This window comes from Planococcus citri, chromosome 2 (genome assembly GCF_950023065.1).
Source record: "Planococcus citri chromosome 2, ihPlaCitr1.1, whole genome shotgun sequence".
Classification (NCBI taxonomy): Eukaryota; Metazoa; Arthropoda; class Insecta; order Hemiptera; family Pseudococcidae; genus Planococcus; species Planococcus citri.
In genome coordinates, this window is record NC_088678.1 from 39013796 (window position 1) to 39038749 (window position 24954).

The 24954-nt window shown below is 37.4% G+C and overlaps 1 protein-coding gene across 6 annotated transcripts in view; it reads right to left on the reverse strand.

The window, feature by feature from the left end:
• Positions 1-24954, reverse strand: part of OtopLa (Otopetrin-like a) — an 80161-nt gene that overhangs the window by 15175 nt on the left and 40032 nt on the right. Inside the window, exons 1-2 of one of the 6 annotated variants that reach the window (XM_065350100.1) lie at positions 5343-5453; positions 711-1005 (exon numbers count right to left, since the gene is read on the reverse strand). The exons of 4 other annotated variants lie outside the window; for them this stretch is intronic. In XM_065350100.1, coding sequence (XP_065206172.1) covers positions 711-901 — 191 coding nt within the window. In that variant the 5' untranslated portion in view covers positions 902-1005; positions 5343-5453. Of the gene's footprint in view, positions 1-710; positions 2223-5342; positions 5454-24954 lie in introns of those variants that run through there. One more of the 6 variants, XM_065350101.1, reaches the window with a different exon arrangement.

Sequence of the window (24954 nt, forward strand, 5' to 3'; positions counted from 1 at the left end):
ATTTTTAAAATTAAAATATTTCGAATTGACATGAAAAGTTATACATATATAATCGACAGCTATTATAAAATTTTAAATCATAGCCTAGAGTTCAAAGTTTTTTTTTTCAAGTTGAATTTTCAAAAAATCTGAATTTTCAATTATAAAAAATTGGTTGAATTTTGCACAATGAACAATTATTTAATGATCCGAGTACCATGGTAAGATTTTTCCATAGTTTGAGTACTTGGGATTCAACCTTATAAATTTAATCTTTCACTCTTCTCAATTCTCATCACTTCACTACTCGTAAAAATCACTTGATGTCCAATTGATAGCTTATTGAAACTACCTACCTATCGACAGTCAATATCACAGAGCTTTACTTTTTTCGATATTCGATACAACTTTATCTCAAATTACACAGCTATAGTAGGTAACTCATTTGCTTCCAGTAGAGTAACTTAAACCCTCTAAAGTGGCGTACGTTAAGGACTCTCACAGTAACTTTAAAAATAGGCAGGTATTCTAAGATATAGAGCTCGCGTTGTACCATCGTTTCGTAATACCTACTCTAAAATCACACCCTTTAATTATAAACAGATAGGGAAAAAAAAGATGCTCGTTCAATTTCGAGGGTCTTTATGGTTTATCTACTTTAGGAAATCGACGCAGATAACTTGGTACTTGTACTTGGCACCCTGCAGTAAAGAAGTAAAATTAATACCAACCTTTTAAGCTGATGATATACATAATGTGGACGGGATTTTTTCGCCTCTAAGTCCTTATTCGAGGCAGATTTTTCGGTTTTTTCCACCGTACCTTGCTGCTGAGCGTATCTCGTCACTGATATTGGCAGCGTTGCCATTGTATCAATATTTTCCGAAGTCACAGTGGCCACTTTAACTTCACCGCCCACCATTGTTCGAGATCATATAACAAAACCGCGTGTATAGTTCCGACGACTACCAACTCGACGCGAACGTTTTCATTCGTTTCATTTTAAATAAATGTTTACGAGCGCAGCTAAAAATCAGTAATGGTGCGTGAAAACGATAAGCCTTAGAGATTCGAATGTACGGAATTCATTACGTAGAACTACGTATGTACTCGTACATTCGAGTAGAGGGAAATCATATATCTACTATGTACATTGTACAATCTAGAAAAAAAACCAAACAAACATTACAGTCCACCTTTGGTACATCGACTCTTGAAATCACACCGATCTATTTTTACGAAAAAAATTGGCTTATTAGAGTATATACCTAATCCAAGTAAAAGAAAGCCTACAATGCGAATTACATAGTATAGATAATGGTAACAGGTGCCGAGGCAAATTTATTATCTAATTTTGTATCCAATAAAACGGCGTTTTTATTGCCTCACGCGGAATTTAATCACAATCCTATGCCAACAGATTTTTTGGACGATTTTCTCTCCATAATTGAAATTTTTACGTACGTTTCAACACATAGATATACTCGTACATACAGAAGTTTCCAAATTACATTCAAAATGGGCGTGGTTTTGCGTCTATGTCTACGGTTTGTACAAAATACGTATATCCCGTCGTTGTCGTTGTCGTCGTTTTACAAAATGCAAATACCTCTTTTTTGGTCCCTTCGATAAACATCTCCCTTTCAAAATGCTACGTCGCTACGCACGTCGACGAGGCGACGCGACACAGCGCACACATTTTCCACAATACAAAAGACCGCACATTTGTATAGAAAAACACCGATACATTGGGAACTTTACCCTCGCTAACTCATTACGATAGTCATTAAAATGCAACTTAAAGCTCAAGTTTACCCTTTTTTCGTTCTCCGCGTATAAAGCTAACGACCAAACTTGCCCATACAGAACAGATGTGTGCTCAAGGAGGATAAGTAAACGGTATTGTAAATTTACTTGTCTGGTAGGTAGGTACCTACCTTTCGGAGTAAGCGAAGGCTCAACATTGGGAAATTTCCACGCAGTATTGGGTTATCAAAAATTGACCCCGGAAACTCGATTACCTCATCGATTTTCGAAATTTCATACTCGTTATGTATAACTACAGGGTGTTCTGAAAATAATGTTCTGACTGCAGAATCCAATGGTTCTCAGGTCAAACTCATCATACATTATTGAACTCTCTAAATTTGAAACAGTGAATTGCCTTTTTAAAAGCAGTAGTTTTTTACTGCAAAGCAGTGAAAAATCTACTGAATTGATGAGTAAAAAATCATTTTGACTGATCAATTCAGTAGATTTTCTACTGTTTTGCAGTCAAAAACTACTGCTTCTAAAAAGGCAAAATGTCGTGACTGCTAAGCACTGAAAATTGACTGTTTCAAATTTAGAGAGAAGGGGCAAAAAAACGAACATTAAAAAGTGTTGACTTCAATTTTTTGTATCAAAGATCTTTCATTTTCAGGCACGGTTAAGTTCAAAAAAAATTCTACAGGGAAATAATGAAATTTAGGACCCATTTGTGCAGGAGAGGTCCATCTTTTCATTTCTTTCGCGTTATCATTACTAATAAAAATTTAGAACGCATTGAAAATTCATCGTCAAAAGAGGCCCTTTTTCATCATCTTTTCAACATTTTCCAATCCGGACCAACATTTTGGAGAAGACAGTCTAATTTTACAATTAAAAAGTTGCACTGGCGTTTCTAATTCTCAAAAATGAAGGCACAACAATTTCATGCTCCTTAGGGGCTCCAGCATTTTAGAAGTTTTTACGAGTAGATTAGGTTAGATAAAAGTTTTGATCGGAATAGATTTGTTCAGACCTGATTAAATCCAATAGAGGAGACCTGATTGGATCTGAGCAAATCAGAGTAGATCTGATCAGTCCTGATTGATCAGACCAGCTCAGATCACATCCGTACATTTTTCGAATCCAATTTGGCCTGACCAAATATAATCAGATCGGGTCAGATCAAAGTTTCAGTCATTGGATCTGACCTACAAATCTGAATAGATCGGATCAGACCTGAAAGACGGGACCTGATTAGATCTTATCTGATCCGGTAGGATCAAAGTTCTGATCGAATTAGATCTGTTCAGATTTGATCAGATACAATTGGGAATTGGGAAGACCGGATTTGGATCTGAATTGATCTGATCAGAACTGATCAGATCTCATCAGATCCGTACATTTTTCAGATCCAATTTGACCAGACAAGATGTGAACGAATGAATAATTCATTTCAAAAGTTTTGATCGAATTAGATCTGTTCACACTTCATCAGATTCAATAGGGAAGACCTGATTTGGATTTGAACAGATGTGAATAGATCTGATCAGACCTCACCAGATCCGCACGTTTCTCGAATACAAATATGATTTGACCAGATAAGTTTTGAAGTTTGATCGGATTAGATTAGTTCAAATCTGATCAGTGATCAGATCCGATCATCCTACACCCGCTGGGTTCTCACTTTTCTATGTTTTTTCCAAATTAGATGTTTGATTTTTAATGCATTTTTTCTCCTCAAAAAAACTCGTTTTACTATTAATTAAATTTAGTTTCACAAAAACGTTTCAAAGAAGCTTTTCAAGTTTCAATACAAGTGGTTGAAATCGAAATTTGACTAACCAAGAGAAAGACGTGCATAATTGTGCATGCGAGGGGCGAAAACTTAAGATGACAAGTCATTTTTCCTAAAGTAGGTGAAATTGATCTTCAGGTAGGAAAAAGTGAATTGAGATCCTAGCGAGAAAATTTTAAACATTGGTCTTTTTCTGAAGAGAATTACAAAAAAAAACAGCACATTGAATCAGAGGAACGCTCAAAATTGATCATTTTAGTTTTCTTTACTTTCAAATACGAGTAGGTGCCTTAATTTTTCTTCGAGCTGTCCCCAAAGATACTTCATTCAACCTCCCTTCCCCCTTCACCTTCTCAATCACAACGCAGTAGAAATATTCGATAGAGAAGAATTCTAAAAAGATATCCCCTTCCTCGCCCATCTCATCCACACCTAGAAGTGAATTAAAATGCAGTTGAATTCAATTAAAAAATAATAACATATATTTCACAGACCGTCTTCTCTCTCTACTCTTCCCTCCTTTTCTTTTTCATTCGTATTTTTCCTATGTCCTTTTATATTAAATTGATGTAGATATAATTTGTAGCATTTTACAAAAGAAACAACAGAGCGACCCTTTTTTCATTGCACATGTGCATGGAAAACTCATCATTACGTGTGTGTTAAACGATGAAGAACGAGACTAAGTATTACCTACATACAATTTTTTCAAAATTTGTTGGTATCTCCCCCCCCCCCTTGAGAGAAAAACCCGATAACATTCGTTTCAAATGCCTTAAGGAGAAAAAACAACCATAATTTATTTCCCTCCCTCCGGAATGACACAAAAAGAATGAAAAAACATCATTTTTCTTCTAATTTTCATGCTTTTACTGATGAGTTTCATTTTAAGTTAACTGAGCTAACTTTTTTGTTTCCAAGTAGGAGGATAATTCGTTGTTAGAAACAGACAGAATAGTCTATTATTAAGCAACTGAGTAAGATTTCAATTGTGAATAGAGCTTGTGCTTGATTTAAAATTTTGATACAAAATCTCAAACATTTTAAAACTCAAGTTCCAGGAGCCACAGCCCTTCTACAGTTCTTAAGATTTTGACAGCTTTGCTCGAAACTCAAGCTCATGATGCGCCAAGATTGTATAGGAAAATAAACTGAAAAATGTACACACATTTCAAGTATGTTATGCAATCTGTTTTAAAAACACATTGTAGGCATAAAGTGCATCGACTATACGAGCCTCGTTACCTACTTCCATGTACAGCTCAGATTACTCGAGGATGAAAAAGAAACGTCAACTGGTGTAAATTAAAGCTGAATAGAAAACGCGACCAAGCTGATAATTAAAATCTTTTCGAACGCAGCATCTCTTTCTTACTTAGACGTACACCAATGATGAAAAATTTCCTCGACGATTACATTGAGAATAATTTAGGTTTTATTGTTGCTTCCTTTTTACGCGACGTGCTTAAAATTCATTAGATAATCGTTTTCGTGATATTGCTCAATTAATTACCCGCAACGACAACGACGACAATACAGAGATATATACAGAAGGAGCAGAGGTAGAAGGTACAATATGCAATTTGAGAAAGGACTCGATGCGGCTTTAAGATCACTCTTATGGCACCACTGATTTTACATCTGCGCCGTAAAAACTCGCCAAAATATTATCCAAAAAGGATCGGCTGGCTGCTCGTATTACGAATTTGGAGAAAATCGCATCGAAAACGAAACAGGATTTCCTTAAAGAATTACACCGGCAGCAGCAACTCTCTTGCACGACACACAGATATCACGTAAGATGAGAAAAAAAACTTACACACAGCATCTGTTCGACGATCATCGCATCGCACACGTAATACGCACACAACTACACGAACGCGGACCGCGTCTTATACTCGGTATTTTCATTCTGCAGCTCAGGCAGGCACCCCGGATTCGGAAACGAAAGTAGTCAAGCTCGCCGGCCGCTAGTGAGAGGGGATGAAAATTCGAAAACGAGCTTTTCGCTGATTGGAGAGCGCACCAGCGTGCAGAGTAAGCGTTCGCCTAGGATGCTGGATTCGTATAACGGGTCACTCACTCTCGCGCTCTATCTCGCGCGCTCCAGCTCCTCGCCTCCGCCCCTGCCACCGCCGCGTTACGTTCTACACTTTCGGCAACATTTCCAGTTCCAGTTTTTCCGCGGCCGCGTATTCCACTCCAGAGTCACCGTGTACTCGAAAATTTCGGTTCGCAATTCGCGTACCTATAGCACAGATACAAGCTGAGGGAGCTGCGTTTCGTACCTCGCGCATCTCACTTTTCCTTTTTCTACACAACCTCTCGCAGCTTTAAGTTCATTCGCATTTTATCCTATTCGATCGTTGGTAATCAGTGTAGCCTCGCGATGTAATTTCGCAGATAAAATTCTTCCCGTTGCTTTCCACATCCCGCGCCGGGTGAAAAGGCGACGAAACAGGGCCAAAACGAGGGTTCATCTTACTCCATATCCACACTATTTTCCTCCTTTTGTGTGTAGGAAATTGTGCTATTTTCGAATGACCGAATTTCTTTCTATATCGTTATTACATCGTACCCCCCGAGCCGCTCTCGATGCATCTTTCCTCTTCGTTTCTACAGCACGTTACACCTATACGTGCATGCTTTCTGGAAAATTCTCGTGTTCACCGGCCGGCTGCTGGTGTAAAAGATTCACGAAAATGTTACCTTTTTTTTTCTCTCTTTTGCATCCAGGTTACATATAGGTACTCGGATACCTTATTATACGATCCCAAGGTACTCGGCGAGGCGTTTAGTGATTTTTTTTCATCTCGAATTATCCCATTCTCTGTCTCTTTCGTTCGTATACAGGAACATACATCATTTCTCCGGAGACTTCCACATTTTTTTTCGCTTTATTTGACCGTTATTCAAACTTGAGAATTTTTTTTCTCTTCGAACAGCAACAAGCTAGTAAACTGTCAACAATGATACGACAATAATGTACTCTGTATCTTTTATTTGTAGGTACTGAATATCGTCATAATTTTGTCACGCAACAAAAAGATAGGGTTCGCGAAATTTTCACACTGTACTTTTCATCGGTCAATAAAAACTTTAGTAAATAAAAGCCTAAATGTGTTGAAACATTTTAACAATCAGACAAGTCGTTTATTCTTATAAACTCATTTTTGGTCAAGTGTACCCGCAATGTCACCTCACAACCGAGCTTAGCACAGCTCAGCCATAAATGCTAGATATCGATTCTTTGTGTCGTCTCTAGCTCAAGTTTTTTTTCTTCTTTCCATCTCTTACCCTGGAAAATATCTTCGGTGTTGTGCTCTACCTTGCAGACTCGACTATTTTCTGTTTCCTTTTTCTGTGATGGGTATTGTCGAGTCTTTCGAGTTGAATACTCAACTGGTACGATATATTTACTTAACTACCTATCTTATCTTCCTTTCTATATTTTATTCTGATCTGATTTTCAAGATGACTGAAATAAAATTAGTATGCAATGGGTAATTTTTCAGTGTATAAATATTCTTCCTCGTAATTACGCGGTTGTTTTCGGATTATGAAAGAAGTCTTTTTTGGTTTGCAAATTAGATTGGTACTTTGGCATAAATTATATTTCATTCATTTTTCTTCGCACATCATTTTGTTCTTCTTAATGACATTAGATCTCCATATTTTATCAAGTTCATTATCAATTAATGATTGAAAATGTTAGTCTCCTATCAACTGATAAACTGAAAATTACATGGTTCCGAGAGTACCCAAAAATGAAAACAATAAGTCAAAAAAGTAACGAAAACATTTTTTTTAAATTTTCAAACCTCACAAAAGAGGTTCCTGACAAGTTGAATTGAAAGAGTATACAAAAACACATCACCACCCAAAATTTTAGTTTGCCAACGAGATTTTTCTGATTTTTGATACATTTTTGAACATGAAATTTGAGCCAAAAATGCGAAAAAATAAAAAATTTTCCAAACATGGCTTTAAAGTTGAGATTTGGTGTGAACCTTGTTTTCGACAACCCAAATCGATTTGAAATTATTTCAAACTGTTTTGAGCAGTTTTAGAACCTTTTGTAAATTTTTAAAATTTAAAAATACTTACAAAATTCTACTCAACGAAATTGGAAAAGGTAAAAGTCACTTTATATTATGCTGATTTCAAAATTCTGAGTTGTTTTAGAGGTAATTTCAAGCCGTTCTGGAGATTCCGGCTATATTTTGTAAATTCCAGATTTTCAAAAAGTGACATAAAAATTGCCTAAATTAAGTTCAAAAACTGATATTTTCATCAAAAATCTTCTGGAATTCTAAAACGGCTGAAAGCTGTATTCATTTACCTCGGAATGAGAAAATTACAGTTTCCAGTAAATTTTAGTTTTTTCAACTAAGTTGGGTAAAATTTTAGGAAAAATTCAAATTTCGAAAATCTGCTAAAGGCTCTAGAAATGCTCAAAACTGTTCAAAACCATGGCCAATCGATTTTGGAGGTCTAAAAAAAAATATTCCCAAATTTCAAATTTTTCGATTGATTTTGTAAAATTTTGATTTTTTTGCATTTTGGCCTTCTGATTTTAACCAGGTCATCAAAAATCGAAAAATGAATTTTAAAACCTAGAATTTTGGTCAGTGATGTATTTTTGTGTGCTTTCTCGATTCAGCTTTGTATGGCTCAAAAGTTTTTCTATCTGTTGGGATACCTATTTTGGAGTTTTTCGATCCCTGTGCCTCAAATGAAACTGACCTCTTATGTACAGAACCTTCACAATTGTTTTTTTGTTTTTTTAAAAATACAGTGCCGTCGCGATAAGTGAAAATTCAAGGGAAGAAAATTTTTGTTTCACTTATCGAGTTTTTCACATACGAAGATTTCAGTTGGAGAGTTTTTTTTTGGTTAATTTTCACTTATCGAAGTTCGGATAAAAAAAGGGGAAAAAATGAATTTTTATTGATTTTTTTTTTTTTACAAATTGATATATGAACACCTCGAACGCATTATGAATTTATAATTTGAAAAACTGATCAATTTTTGATTGCACTTGTGCCGAATGATTTGCCACAGTTTCAATTTAAATCAAAGCAGTGTACACAAAATATTTTTTGTAACCAAAATAAAGGGTAGTCAAAAAATCAGTAAACCAATTTGCATATTTCAAAAAAATTCAACACATTTAAATAAGTCGCGTGACACTTCTCCAAAAATTCCAATACCCAATCTTGGCTCCAAAATTCTTCAAAAATGTTCAAAACGAGTTTTGGTTGAAGAAATTGAATTTCTGGCAAAATATCAGCCCATTTATTACACATATAGGTAGGTCACATGACTTTTTTTCAAAAATCCCACAACCATGAGCCGGGTATTAACAAGTTCTCTTTCACTTATAGAGGCTGAAGGAGTCAGTACCTTTCAGTTAAAGAGGTATTTTCACTTATAGAGGTAAACGCGATAATTTTGGGATAAATCCTAGTTTCAGTTAACGAGGTAGCCATTTTTCACTTATTGAGTTTTTTCACATATCGAGGTTTCACTTATCGCGACGCCACTGTAATAAATGAACAATTAATACAGACTGAGGTATGAAGGAATTTTAAAAAAATGCAAATCTGTGTCAAAATTCCTCTCAATGACCATTTTTTCAAAAAGAAAACTTCCCCTCAATATCCAAGAAACTTCACACAATTTGAAAAAAAAGTAGAAAAAAAATAAAAATTGAATTTTAATGATAAGTAGAACCTAAGTAGGTACCTAATAAATAATAAAATGAAATAAAAATTTTTCAACATTGTTTTTTTTTTTTGAAGATTGCCGGAGATTTTTTCTGAAAAAAACTGATAGAGGGGAGATATGCCGGACCTGTAAGGGTTATATAGGATTAAGTATATGTGTTGGTAACACTGATCACGCGTCGCGACACAGGGCTACAAGCCCACGGAGCGGCGCTGCGGCCGATTGTTATATTGTTGAGGTACGTAGTGATCGGACGTGTCGACGCGATATAATCTCGGTGGTGTATTATAGCCATAATTGGCAAGAAAGCGTATTATATTAGTTTTAATTGTGTTTAATTATAAGTAATTAGTGTTAAGTGTTAAGTATCGTGTTGATACATATAAACCTTCTTAAAAGGTATTTAATTGTGTTTATTCTTTTACGTTTAATACATAGTGTCTTACACGTGACTACATTTTACTTATTGTGTGATATAATTGGTATAGCCTTTTGCCGGGGTAAGTAATATTCTCAGAGTATTCAGCTTATGCAGTATCACCAAGTGGTACTTAATATCATTATATTTACATTGGCGCCTAACGTCAAGTACTTATTCATTTTTCTGCTTATTGTCTACAGACAAATAGAGAGCCGCGAGAGCTCGCACACGCTTGCTATTTTTCTTTTTGGTGGTAAATCCGCAAATAAAAGATTAAAAAGTGGCTTTATTAATAATCTAGACATAAGTAGGAGCTTTTATTTGCATTTTCGCGTAGGTTAATTTGAGAAAATTAGCCAAGAAGAGGCGAAGCAAAAGCACTCGAATCAACGTGGTACGTGCTGCCACCGCCGCCCCGTCCAGCCGCCGAGTTCGGAAAACGGAGCCGTTGTCGCTGCCGCAACCTCGGACGATTTTACTGTCGCAGCTGCCGCTGCACGTAACGTAAGCGCAAGACGCAGCTACAAATGTACAATACGTACGACAAAAATTAGATGAACTAAATGATTGGGCAGTTAATTACTCAAACAAACACACGACATTAGATGAAAGCGCTAAAAAGAAATTCATAGAAAACGACAACAGAATGCAAAGCATCGAACAAAATGTAGCTGAACAAGTACAATTAGTGAACAATTGCACTATCAACCAAATGGCACTTACAAATACAGTATTAAAAATTCACGATTCGCTACAAGCAAATCCACACCAACGTGCGATTACAGGCGCAGACACGCGACCAACGAAGATCGACTACGCAGCTATGCGTAACGCTGGCGTATTCTTTAACGAACATCGACGTTATTTCCCATACGAGTACATTAATGCGTTTGAAGAATACATTCTTGGATTTAATGTGACTGAATTTATGAAGGCCGCAGCCTTCCGTGCGAACATAGACACGAAAGACCAATGGGCTTTCAAAAGTATTAACTTACAAGTTCATGTATATAACGATTTACGCACGAATTTTTTAAATTTCTACTGGAATGCAAAAGCACAGCAAGATGCTGAAAACTTTTGCGATGACGCAAAATACTGCCGTTCGTTACCAGAAATCATTGGATTTATGATACGATGGTTGGAAAATTTCAAAAATTCCACTATTAGAGATGAAAAATTCATCGTTGACATGATGAGAGATAAGACACCAAAAATGTACGCATTATATGTCCAAAAACCGGACCTAACGATCGACGAATTTATTGAAATCTTAAGACAAATCTCGAAAAAAGAACATAATCCCAAACACAAGGAACTAAAATATACACCCGAAAAATTTACGACACAAAATACTAACATACCTGATTTACGCACAGCGCAAAATAATCTATTGATGCAGCAACAGCAAATGCTACAACAGTTCCAATCTAGATTTACACCGGAGCAATATGCTCAATTCTACAATCAACAAATGAATCAAAGATTCAACAGACCTCAAAATCAAAATAATTGGAATCAAAATGGTCAAAGATTTCAAAGACAACAAAATAATAACCAATCAAATGGCGGCCAACGCCAACAAAACAACAGATTCCAACAAGGTTCACAAAGACCACCCCTACCAATACAAGGTAGGCAACAACAACCGAACACGGATACAACGGTAGCTATCTACAAACCTCCACAAGGAGGAAATCAACAACAAACATTACCAGTGAAACAAATGGAAATGGATGGCGTAATGCCAGACTACAGTCAAGAATACACCCCCGATTACGGGTATGATAACTACGGCAATTATGTCGATTTCAACAACACAAATTATGATAATAATTTGGATGATAGCTACCCAGACACAGCCTCTAATTCATCACAGAATTATTTCGATACATCGATGACCCAAACACAAGCACCTATGACATATCCATATCCACCGGTATTTCAAGCACCTACATATTATCCCTACCCGCTAATGCAAATGCAAATGCCGACTTTCATGCCACAGGTAGATCCAAATGCGCTCGCAGCTCAACAAGCAGCACTACAAGCGCTAAATGAACAACAAGCTGTGCAGCAGCAATCATCGAATGTAACTCAAGGTACACTCACAGCGCCGGTAAACGCGCTAAACCAAACGAATGCGCAAACACAAGCGCAAATTACGATTTTACCTCCTCCGAAGAAGGAGACTGAAGAGGAGAAGAAGAAACGTTTAGAAAAAGAAAAAGCTGACAAGCTTACGGGAAACAAGTAGAGCTAGGCGACGCGGAGGCTTCGTCTAGCAAAATGCTTCCTCCACCGATTATGCAAAAAAATGCATTCACAGAAGACTATATATGGATAGGCGACGGCATCGTACACTTTATAAGACGAGGAACGGTACGCAGAGCCGAACAACTACCAGAATATATAAGGGACCAGATTGACATTAGAACATTACTAAAACTAGTTTGCAAAACCAACTTTCCAAAAAATGCCAAATACATATTGTCCGCAGGACAAATTGAATTTAATCACTTTAATGCGCCTACTGAAATGGTAAAAGACAAATTACGTTTAATCGTAAACACACTGCTAGAAAAAGGAGCGGAACGAATAATACTATTAATGCCAATAGCAAAACCACCGAAGAAAGGTGAACAAGGCACGAGCCTACATCGATACAAAGAGTATTGTAAGATGTTCCAAGAAATAGCAGACGACCACCCTAGAGTGACATTTCATAAGCAAATAGCTTACGAATTTTTACGCACTGAAACAGTCGAAAGTAACAAAAAAGGATGGTTCATTCAACCCGAAGAATCACCAAAAAATGAGGTTATGCCGATTGAGGCTACTTTTCACTATTGTCAAGAATACGACAGGTATTATCCTGACATGGCGATGTACCCCATAGTAAAGGACCTATTATGCAAAATATTGCTAGATGTAGACGATTCAGGCGAAGAAATGCCCAAAACAGGTAGTCTATTGAAAGAACCAATAAGCTACGTACGAGAAAATAAATTCAGCGAATGCTGTACACAAAAAACTCAAGACAAAATACAATTTAATCGCAACATGATGAAAACTTTGGTAGCTGTTTTAGCCCAAAAAGTAGACATAGATCCAGCTACTGGAGAATACATGCGAAGAGAATTTCGATCACAAGAAAACGGAAAAGCCGAATTCGTAAGAATAACTTACGATCCACCTACAAAAAGTGCACAGCTTTCAAAACCCTACAACGCAGAAACGGCAATGAAGCCGAAATCAAAGAAACATATCTTAGAAGAACAAAAACAAATCGAAGGTGAAGATAAAACCGACATTGAAAATGAGATAAAAACATTTGAGGTAAAATCCTTAAACATGAACGGTACTATACCACCGGACAAAATTGTACACTATGACTATTACGAATATGATTCGATACTTGGAATGAAAAAAATTAAAATAGACAACCTCGGAAATCGAGAAATTTACGAAGACAAAGCATCACAAATGAGACCAAATGATCGTCTAAACGAGGCAATTTTAATGATGCCTGACATAATGGACTTAAATGATGTACAACTATCATTTGTAGACAATTTAAAAGACGATCCATGGATCAAAATATCCAAATATGAGCCAAACGAGGATGAAGAACATCCAAATCAAATCAAAAAGATTGAATTGACATTAGAGCAAAAAGCTTTAGACATTTTAGAATTTATGAAAACAAATGAGAGTGAAGCTCGTCACGAAACAAATTTACAACGACCAACAATAAACACAGAAGATTACTACTGCGCAATCCCCATATTTATAGACAACGTACCTATACCAGCTCAGCTGGACACGGGGGCATTGCCCAATGCAATGACAAAACCGGTAGTAGATTACCTAACAAGAGAGCATCCTCAATGGATCAAATACATAAAACTGGACCACCCAGTAAACTTAAAATTAGCTGATAATAAAATCATACGAGCAATGACACATATTGTAGAGGTATGTGTACGCATAGGCAACCATATGCTAACAATGCCCTTTTTTATACTAGACACTGACGGATACAGCGTCATAATTGGTAGACTATCACTAAGATACTTAGGTATAAAAATTGACTGTGAAAATGGTCAAGAACGAGCTATCTGCAACCCTAAGAATGGTATACCGTTCACAATACCTTTCCTCACAGAAGATGAACGTTTTGAACTAACACCTAGATTTGGTTATGGTAGCTTACCATTGAAAAACATGATGGTATATCCACAAAATGTACACAGTACAGTACGAATGATAAAAAATCATACACAATACCTAGATGAAGATTGGGCTCACGAACAAGAAAAAGCCAGAGAGCTTTACAAGAAAAATATGAAAATAGACTTGAACAATCTTGTCATCAAAGGATGGATTACACTTGAAGAAGCAAATAATGCTTGGAAAGAACTAGAAGAATATTGTGACATTTTCAGCTTTAATGCTGGTAAATACAAGGGCGAACAAGTCCGATTCAAATTTATAAATAACATTAAAGAACCTGACTTGAAAAAATGGAGAGGAGAAAAATTCCGACCCTCACAAAAGATAATTGAATCTTTACGACGAGCAATATCAAAAATGCTGAAATTAGGCATAATTAGACCTTCAAGGTCAAACTACATAAACACCACAGCTCCAGTAATTAAAAAATCTGGAGATATACGTTTATGCTTAGATGCTGACAAATTAAACGCAGTTTTACAGAAAGTACTCACTGAACCAAGTCCGATAGAATGGATAATTTACGAGAACACAAGTGACAAATATTTTTGTACTCTTGACTTTACGTCAGGATTTTGGCAACTTGTTCTACATGAAGCTTCACGAAAATTCACAGCGTTCCAAGTATGTGGACAAGTATATGAGTTCTGTAGACTCCCTTACAGTTTGAAAATCTCAAGTGGAGAATTCGTCCACATGATGAACCAAGTTATTCCTGACCAGAAAGGAATCACAAAATTCGTCGACGACGTGAAGGTATCTGGAGCTACATTCCAAGAAACACTAAAAAGACTACTCCACGTATTCGAACGCATTCGTGAAAATGGATTGAAATTAAATCCTACAAAAACACAATTTTTTCGCGAATATGCGGAGCACTTAGGATTTGTAATATCCAAAGACGAAATTTCCAAACAAAAGGATAAAGTCACCAAATTTATGGAATTTGTGGATAAACACACAAACAAAAAAGGTAAATTTAATATCACGACAGTAAAACAATTACTACAACTAATTGGACTTACAGGTCTTTACAGGAATTTTATTCCAAATTACATGCAATTATTGCGACCAATTTATAACTTGACTGTAGGTAAAAGTGCTAAAGATGGCAAAATACTGTGGGGCCCAGCCCAAGAAGAAGCTTTTGAAAAGCTGAAGACAGAATTCTGTGCAGATTTTACACTGAAGCCACCACCTCCTGACGTCGAGTTATATCTCGATACGTACGTAAGTGAAGATGCTATGAACGCAGTTCTATTTTACATCACAAATAAAGATAAAGATGACGAACAAAAGCACATATGCTTATTTGTATCGATCGCATTCGAAGCTCACCAAAAGAATTTTACACCTTTTGACAAGGATATGATGGCGTTAGTCCAAGTACTTAAACGCCTACAAATGTGGGTATTCGGACGTGTAATTCATGTAAAGAAAAACCTATTAGCCACAATAAACAAATATAGAGACATGATGCAAACGCATCGCAAAGCAGCATATTGGATTACAATGCTGAACTGCTTTGACCTACAATTTTCAATGACCAAATCAAATAGGATGCTCTATATGATGAGAGCACCTGAACTTGAAATAAAAAATTTCGAAACGATGATTTCTACTTTTGACTTAAAATTTTTGGACGAAAATGTCCCAAGACTTTTTGACAAAATGTCAAACATATCTAAATATCAACAAACTGATGAAAATTGCATCGCAATGATGAAAATAATGAAGGAATATATACCTGTGAAAAACAAAAAAGAATTAGACAAAAAGAAACGGTTACTAAACCGATACAAAATTGTAAATCAATGCAATACGAATATCGGAGAACGTACTGAATCCGACACAGACGAAGAGATTCAAGACACCGTAAAGAAAAAGGAAATTCTTATGAAAAGACTTGATGACGATACATACGTTCCCTACTTGCCAACAGAACTCTTTTATGACACAGTCGATTTTTTACATACTGCCTATGGCCACACTAGTGCAAATAAATTAGACGCAGCATTTCGTCGCATTTATTACCATCCAAAATCACTCGATTACATTCGAGAAATCACTAATGCATGTATAATATGCAAACTCAATAAAAATTACGCTCAGCCAAAAGTGCTTGAATTCGGAAAAATAGAAGCCTACTCAATGGGAGAGGTACTCTCTGTAGACATTTATGGACCAGTTCCAGCTATACAAGGGGCACCTAGATACCTACTAGTAGCCAAAGACATTTTCACGGGTAGAAATTGGCTAAGATCGATGCCAGAAATCAAAAAAGAAAACGTTTGTCGAGAGATGAAAACAATCCTAGAATGGATAGACAAAAAGGGTATTAAACCTAAGAAAGTAATCTCAGACAATGGGAAACAATTTATCAATGACGACTGGTACAACCTGCTGGAAGACAGGAATATAAAAGTGGCACACACGAATGCCTACAATCCACAATCGTCGTCGGTTGAACGCACGATGCGGATTATTGGAGACAAACTCCGGACTAAAATCAATAAATTACACGATCCCTTTACAACGCACATATGGTGGCACACATACGTTCAAGAAATTGAAGACGAAATTAATAACACACCAGGTCCTTTTGGATTTAAACCCAATGAGGCCTGGGGCATCCAAGACTGTATTACTGACAAAATGCCACACAAAGGAGCCAAGTACGATTTTAAACATAAACTGATAAAGTTGTTACATAAATTAGCAAAGATTAAACTACCTTCGATGACAATCGAACAAAATCACAAAACAACATTAATCCCTGAAAAGGATGTATACTCGGATCCAGACGGCTATGCGAGAGTGACAGCTGATGGAGCATGCTCCAAGAATGGAGACGAAGACGCCGTAGCAGGCATTGGAATTTGTTTTTCAACTGACAGTACAAAAAATATTTCACAGAAATTGGAATTTGACGGTGAATTTAGTCTATCTAATAACTATGCCGAACTAAAGGCAATTATAGTCGCACTAGAGACAATGTTAAAGAACAACTTTAAGAAAGTAAAATGCTTTTCGGACTCCAATTATGCGATCAAAGCATTAAACTATACTGTCACAAGATGGCAACAAAACAACTGGCTTAATTCTCGTAAGAAGCCAGTACACCACAAAATTTTATTTGAACGAATTTTGGAGTTAGTGAAAAAATTCACAAGTGTACAGTTTATACACGTCTATGCTCGTAAAATCGAGTACACAAACGTAATCGCAGATCAATTGGCGAAAAAAGCAGTCTACACGACTGAACACATGAAGTCCAAAGTGGAATCAATGACTCCTTCTCAAATAATTGAGAATTACATACGCGAAAGGCGTAGACTACAACGTATTGAAGAAGAATACAAATACAATAAGGAGCATCCTGATCCTACTATCTTGAAAAAAGGAGACATGGTGCTACTCACGAACCATAAACAATCCAGTAAGGACAAGTGTACTGGAGAAAAATTTTACCCTAAAAAAGTGGGTCCCTACCTAGTAATAAAACGTACAGGAATAAATTCCTATTTACTAGAGCCCACAGACGACTCAAACATCAATCGTGTAGCCAACATAAGGCAACTCACTCTTTTCCTAACTCAAAAGGAGATCGATAGAATGGAAAAAGACGATAAGTTACATTCATACATTGATCAACGAAAAATGATTGACAAAATCAAAGACTTCCTAAACAAACATAAACATGATGATCAAAAATCATCAACAACTGACTCGGAAGAGGACATGCTTGAAAGAATTCAAGGTATACCATTAGCAACTGATGCGGAAAAGAAAATTTTCCACGAAGGATCAAAAATGGTCATAAAAAAACTTATTGACGTTGCTAGAGAGCAAAGACTGAAATTACGCAATAAAAAGAAATTAGAAGCGCAGCTTCAGCCCAAACAAACACAAAATGAGGAAAAAGAAAGTACTCAGGACAAAAATTCGACAGACGAATCAACTGGGGCACAAAAAGCTCGAAAGCTACGCAAAAAATTATACAAAAAGCGTAAACAAGAAAAATCAGACAATGAAGCTAAAAAAGCTAAAATTAAAAAGAAAAAGCGAGTAAAACTTGCAGCAAATTTTACGAATCAGCCACCTAAGACTGACGACGAATTAAAAAACAAAGAGGTAAAAAACCCTACCAAAAAGGAAATAAAATTACCCACAACTACTCAAAATCCAGGGACACAAAACCCCCAACCATCCACAAGTGGAATCAAATTACGTCGATCAGAACGCATGGCCGCTTACAGGCAAAGAATGGGCCCTACAAAGCCTAAAAAACTTAAGAAAACACTAAACGTCATAGACGTAGATGCTATCGACGTAATTGATTACACTGATGGAGAATACATCAACTATTTTGCACCAGATCCTTGTGAACTAATCAAGGATGAAACTGAAATCTCCTCTGACGAATCTGAGCTTGACAATAGCAGCGACGACGGTCAATCAATCATAATGTCGCTAACAGACGACGATGACGTAGATCAGTTAAAAACTGAACAAGAAAAAGTATACGACGCATCGTCAGACAGTAGCTCTGAATCAGACTCAAAAGACAAGACCGAGAAACACAGCAAAAATGCAGAGCTGAAAAAAATTTCAATCCTAAAACGTCCTTCACAACAGGAAATAGAAAACATGATCAAAAGAGATCTCGACTTTGAACCCACAGAGGTTTACGATAAGGCTAATGAAGCTGAAAAACACAAAATCAAACAAAAATTCATTGAAAATTACTCAAACTTATCAAAAAAAATGAGACCAAAATTAAACATATGCGTAAGCAAGATCGTAGGTGACGCTTCAGTAAAAAAATACCTAAGAGATCAAGTACAACTTGAAAAACTAAAGAAAAAAGAAAATTACGAAAAATTACGCCAAGACATGGCGGATAGACGAGAAAAACGAATTACATTGGAAAAAGCTAAGAAAAAGCTTAATGACCTACGAGAAAATGACGATACGTAAAGAGTTTCGGAAAAATCGCGAAATTTCAACTAAATAGGTAACATACCTACCTAACAAAAATATGCATAAAAAATTTTCTAGACAATTTTCATGTAATCACAACTACCGCATTTGACCAACGCAGTTGGAATTTTTCAATTCGGATTAAAATTCGCGAAGTTAATTTTTCCCTCAAAATTAGATAAATTCCCTTCGAGGGAAAAAAGGGAAAAATAACCTCAAGTAAAATTTAGACAAACGGAAAGTATTTCGATCTTGACTGTTGTTTTGTGCGAGATATCGAAGACGTAAAATTTCGAATAGACAAAGTGAAGTTATTTCCAACGACGTGCGTGCATATACGTAATACGGATTGATAAAAGACAAACCGATCGCAGATAATCGATTTTCGAGACAGCATCACGTTCAATTTTGCACCTAAGCAAAATCACTGAGTATATTTTCGCGATAAAGTCGAAACCGATTACCTATAGACGCGAGTGCTAAACGTAACGTATTAAACAATGGCTATCCACAGCTTTATCCTCGAAGTTCGTCAAAGACGTCAAGAAGCGACCATCAGCATTGATTTCATGAGCGACATCGGAGACGCATACAGACAAATCCGAATTTCGACCTTTTTGAATTGGATGCGCAGCCTCCTGATCTTCGACGAGCCAGAAATTTCAAGCAGCGATGGGTACGTGATCACGGTAACTCGAATTGCCCGAAGAGGAGATGAAATTCGTACGACGGTAAAAATCAATGGACAAATCCGTACTCGACCCAACATCCCGGTATCCACATTTCGAGAAATTTTCCGCTCGTTTGGAATCCGACGACCTTAAATAAGACTTAAATTTACCTCTGAAGAAAAAATCTTCAACTTCGAGTCGAAGACTTAACATATTGCGACACAGTCGCTACTTTCGAAGATTTTCAGCCAAAAGGCTTAATTTACAATTAAGATTGACTAGAATAATAAGACTAGAATTAAGATTGTGAAATTTTCGAATAAAAATTTTTCATACGACAAAAATGACTCGACTACTCATTAGGTAAAAACTTAAAACTAAAAAATAAATAACAAGCTAAAAACAGGTAAATAAATTTATTTCAACAAGAATAAAACCGAATTTGAGTAATTCGCATCAAGACTGCAAGTTCGATACGTAAGTATTAGGTACAAAATAGGTAAGTAATGCCTACGTGACTGAATAATTAAATTCAAATACTCAAAACTATTTTCGCGTAGCGAATACCTAAAACATTGACTTTTCCAAAATTTTGAAACACATTTCGAACCAAAATTGAATTTTTAATATTGCGACAGGCATCACTTTTTGATTCGAAGTCAAAATTTTTCCAAAACCAACGAATAAACAGAAGTAGACGAGTTTACTTCGGAGAATTCATCGAACACGATGAAAGCGACATTTGGCAACATAGCCAACACAAACCAATTCGATCGAGCTGATTGTATCAGCCGATTACATGACTAGATTTTTTCACATAAAACAACAAGTTTTTATTAAAATTACATAACAAAGGAAAAATATTCTTATACTAAAAGATGCACAGATTTATTAAGAACATTTCTATCGAAACAGAATTTTGAAATATTAATTAGCAACTGAAATATGACGTAAAATTAATCGAAATCGAGCATAGCTCGACACGTTTGCAATTGGACAGCAGAAATTCCTAGAACTTATCGTAGTTACCACTACAAACACATCACTTACACGATCGGTTCGCAACCAGCCGCCCGACCGGCGCCATTTTCGCCAACCGAACGCTACGAACGTAGATGAAGTAGGTAGGTGGGGGATTCAGATAAGCCAACACAACCGGCTGCATCGAGCGACACGCCGTACTTTACGAACATTATTGTTTTGTTCTCCGTTCGGGTATGTGCTTGCTCGTGTACTTTTGCTAATTTCTGCTCTTTTAAGTTGAAAGTTTTTATAAAACGTGTCTCTTTTGACGTGTAATTGTGCGAATTACTTCGCGAACTGCTTTTTACTGTGATTTATCGAAAAATCCAAACATTTTTCGCGACTTTGTGCGAAAAGATTTCGGAATCCAAAGTGCGCTCGGTAGTGAGACGTGCGATTCAAGTCACGATTATACTTTTGTGTAAAGTGCGATTTATTTCATACTCTTAAGCTCGAAAGCTTAATTTCTAATCGCGAGTGCGAATGTCGGAAGGTGAGAAAGTATACGAATTTCCACCGATCAAAAAACGGCTCGCGGACATAGACCCACAGTGGAAAGTGTCGACGAATCCGAACGTTGACGAATCCGAAGTGCTAGCGACGCAAAATCGCGACTTTTGTGCATATCACACACAACGATTCGGGCTTGCCACCAAACCTGGTGATTGGATCAGAGTAGCGAGAAAAATCGTGAAAGAGGCCAAACCTGGACCAGATGAGCCAACTTCAAGTACGAAAAGTACAAATAACGACGAAGACGGTGAGTGTAAATAATAACACATATTTATTTTGCTTTTTAATGCATGACTTTATTTACGTAAAATCGAAACATCCGTGAACAAGTGCCGAATTTATCGCGTATTTTTTCGTTTCATTTTGCTTCACAGATGTCGTCGCTTCCAGCACTAACGTGCGAAAAATGCCAACTTGTAATCTTCAAACCGGCGATCACGGCAGACCTAAAGGACGCCGCCACCATACTCGCAACAAGTGACTGCAAACACGTATTCCACGCAGCATGCGTAAGAGACATGTGCAATGAGGCAAATGCCAACGGACAACAAATGGTCCTCTGCCCACGCGCTCAGTGTAACAAGACGCTTTACGCTTCACAATTTCACTTAATGCAGACAACGCTACAAGCGCTAGACTTACGTGCGCTGGCAAACTCGACGGTGGAAATTGAAGCTCAATTCTGGCAGGATAGTCATGCCACTAGTGAGCAACAAATCGCGCAAACCCAAGCTTTAGTAGCGAAGCTACAGGCAGAACTTACGAGTACGAAAACTCAACTCGCTAAGACTAAAAGTCTTTACCAATTAGCTTTATCTAAAGCTAATGAGAGGCGATCACGATCAAGATCGACTACACCAGCGAGAAACGCTGACGACGCATCCGTTATTCTCAGCACAGCTGCGAACGTATTATCAGTTCAATCTGACAACACAAACCAACCTGGTACATCAACATCGTCACCAGCATCCTACGCAGCTGCAGCCGCAATCCAACCGGACTTCGAAAATATTCAACGTCCGATACACGAATACAGACCACCACTAAAAAGTACACAAGGTCAAAAATTGCCAACAGGCAATATACAGAAGAGTTTTGCTCCAAACCCAGCGATAAGAGGCCGAGCTCCGACTCCAACTTACAATTCACAACAACAGATGTTACAACATCAAATGCCGCCGCCACGGTTACCAAGAGGAGTATCCCCTGGCAACATTCGAATGACGAAAGCAAATCAACAACGTGCCGCAGCAGCACAGCAGCAAATGGCACCAAATGCCAACGTAAATCTGGCAGCAGCCAGACCTGACCAGGTACCTCCTCACGTTTCGGTTATGGACCAGGTACCACAATACGACGATCAAGGCAAATTGATACCACCGGCGCTACACACGCCATCGACACAAACACGCAGCATTTATCGAACTCAACAGACAAAAAGTCGAAGCAAACAAGAACGTGATCGTAAAGGACCTTTCGCACAGACGAAACGAGAACACGATCGATTTTTTCGACGATATGCGATAAAAGCAACGACGTTATTTCCATTCTTTCCACTACAATTCTATCCTTGTCGATATTCACTTCTTGCAACGTTTAACAGCCAAGCCGCGAACGGCGTATACACTGCAATTGCAGCTCAAGACGTCCTAATGATGGGAGATGGGTATATCTGGGGAATGGTCCAGTATATGCTACGACTACGAGAGAATATGCTACAAGCATTACATCCAGGACTATACCGACGTGATTTGAGTATCGTTGACCTCATCGATACGTTAACGAAGCTAAAACACGCACCACCGCGAGTCATGTACTCGATTGGAAACTGGGACATGTTTAATGGCATGTCTGCGAGGACTTTCCGCGATCATTATGCGGTACTACTAAGACTCATGCGAAAGTATAATGTAAAAGAAATATACATTATGCCACTGATGTATTTCCCTGACCAGAATGAGCAGCTCGTAGAGGCTTACACGAAGGTATTTACAGACTCTTGGTCTAGAACCTACAATGGTATCGTAGAGATAATGGGACCTGAAAACTTTTTTGGCAACATGCGACCGAACATGGACGATTTCGGACCGTGGTTTGAACCAGAGGTCTATCACGATTACGTATTCGCAATCCGCGACGACCTCATCATGCCGCCAAAAGATCCGAAAGAGCGGGAACGTGAAGAGAACGAAGGGGAAGAAGACGCCTTCCAATATTACGACGATGATAATTCTTCGGAATACTCGCAATCATCTCAACATTTCGTTCAACAGGACGATGAATTTCCGGAAAAACAAGCCGAATTACAATTCGAAAGTCCAGGAACGGATTACATACCGATTGGTCAGCAACAAGCTGGAGCTAACGACAATACACTCGTAAAAGCTGGACTTAGTCAAGCCAACTTGGAGCAGTTCAACGCTCAACAAGCGCAACAAGCGCAACAACACGTTGCAATGGAAGGTATCGAAACCACACCGGAAACGGTACAAAAGATGGTTGAAGTACCTGGAGGACAACAAATGATGAACATTTCGACTACCAGATTCAATCAAGCTTGCGACGAATTGAATCAAACTATTCAGCAACATGCTCCTGAAACGAAACAAATGCAACCATTTGGAAACAATCAAGTTGCAAAACACCAAGGGCTACCCCCAACGATCGATAAACCAGCTTTCACCATTTTGCGAGATGGAAAAACTGAGTACACTGGACACAGCCCAAATACACCTGAAAAAATGGAAGAAGGAGTGGAAACGACTGTTCTACCAGGAACGGTTCCTTTTTCAGAATACCCTTCAACGTCAAACCCTGGTACGCCACAGGCGCCGATAAACACGACGCAAGGATCCACAGGATCATCGCCGAATAAGTCGCAAAATGCAGCAAACTTCCTTACTAGTACGCCGAAACCTCAACGCCAACAAGGCGAAGCGAGTAGCAACAAAGATAGCGCAAACGCTACAATCAACCACGAAGATGCTGACATGCCAGAGAGTTAATACGATACAATCGTAAACACGACTTAGACACAGTCTAATACATAAAATCTGGTGAAAATTAACAACTACGTACGACTCAGAAAAGATAGAAATTTTGGCCATTTTTGAAATAATAATTTCAACTTCCAAAAAGTAGGTACTGATAAATTCAAAAAAGGTTTGAACCTAGGGACCAATCTCACCAGAATTTTCATTAAAAAATCTTCCACTCGAAGTCTTATTTATTTTTCGTAGCTTTGAACCTTGTTTAATTTTTCAAACTCGAGTGGACTAACGTAAAATTGCAAAAAATGAGTCGAAATTACTTTTTAACCTAATCGCGCAGCGATGTCAAATTGACATTTTGTAAAAATTACCCACAGGGTACCTTATTAATCAACTTTCTCAACAGCAATCGTCGAAGTATCATCGTAGTCGCCACTGACTTGGCATCATCGCAACCAAGGCGAGGTAACATTCCGCCAACGTTTTATTTCAACGTCGTTATCTGTATTCGAAGAAGTCAACTTTAACATCCGACGATAATCATCTGTATTTTGGTTCGATAATTCGATTAATCCGCTACGTTGCATTTTTCGATTGATATATTATTGTGCTGATTGTTATAATTTGATTACATGTAACTTTATTCGGTCACAGACTGATTAATTTTTGTTTATCTATAATTTTGTTTTCGAAAGGACTGATTAGAGTTAGTTTTATTTTGTAAGAATTTGACAAATTTGATTTCACGATGCGTAATTTTGGACAGTTGTTTTTTATTTTCATAAGTTGTGTATTTTTGACGCATCGAACAGTCCTATTTCTATGTATTTTGTAAAATGTTAAATGTTTAGAAGCTCTAAGTTT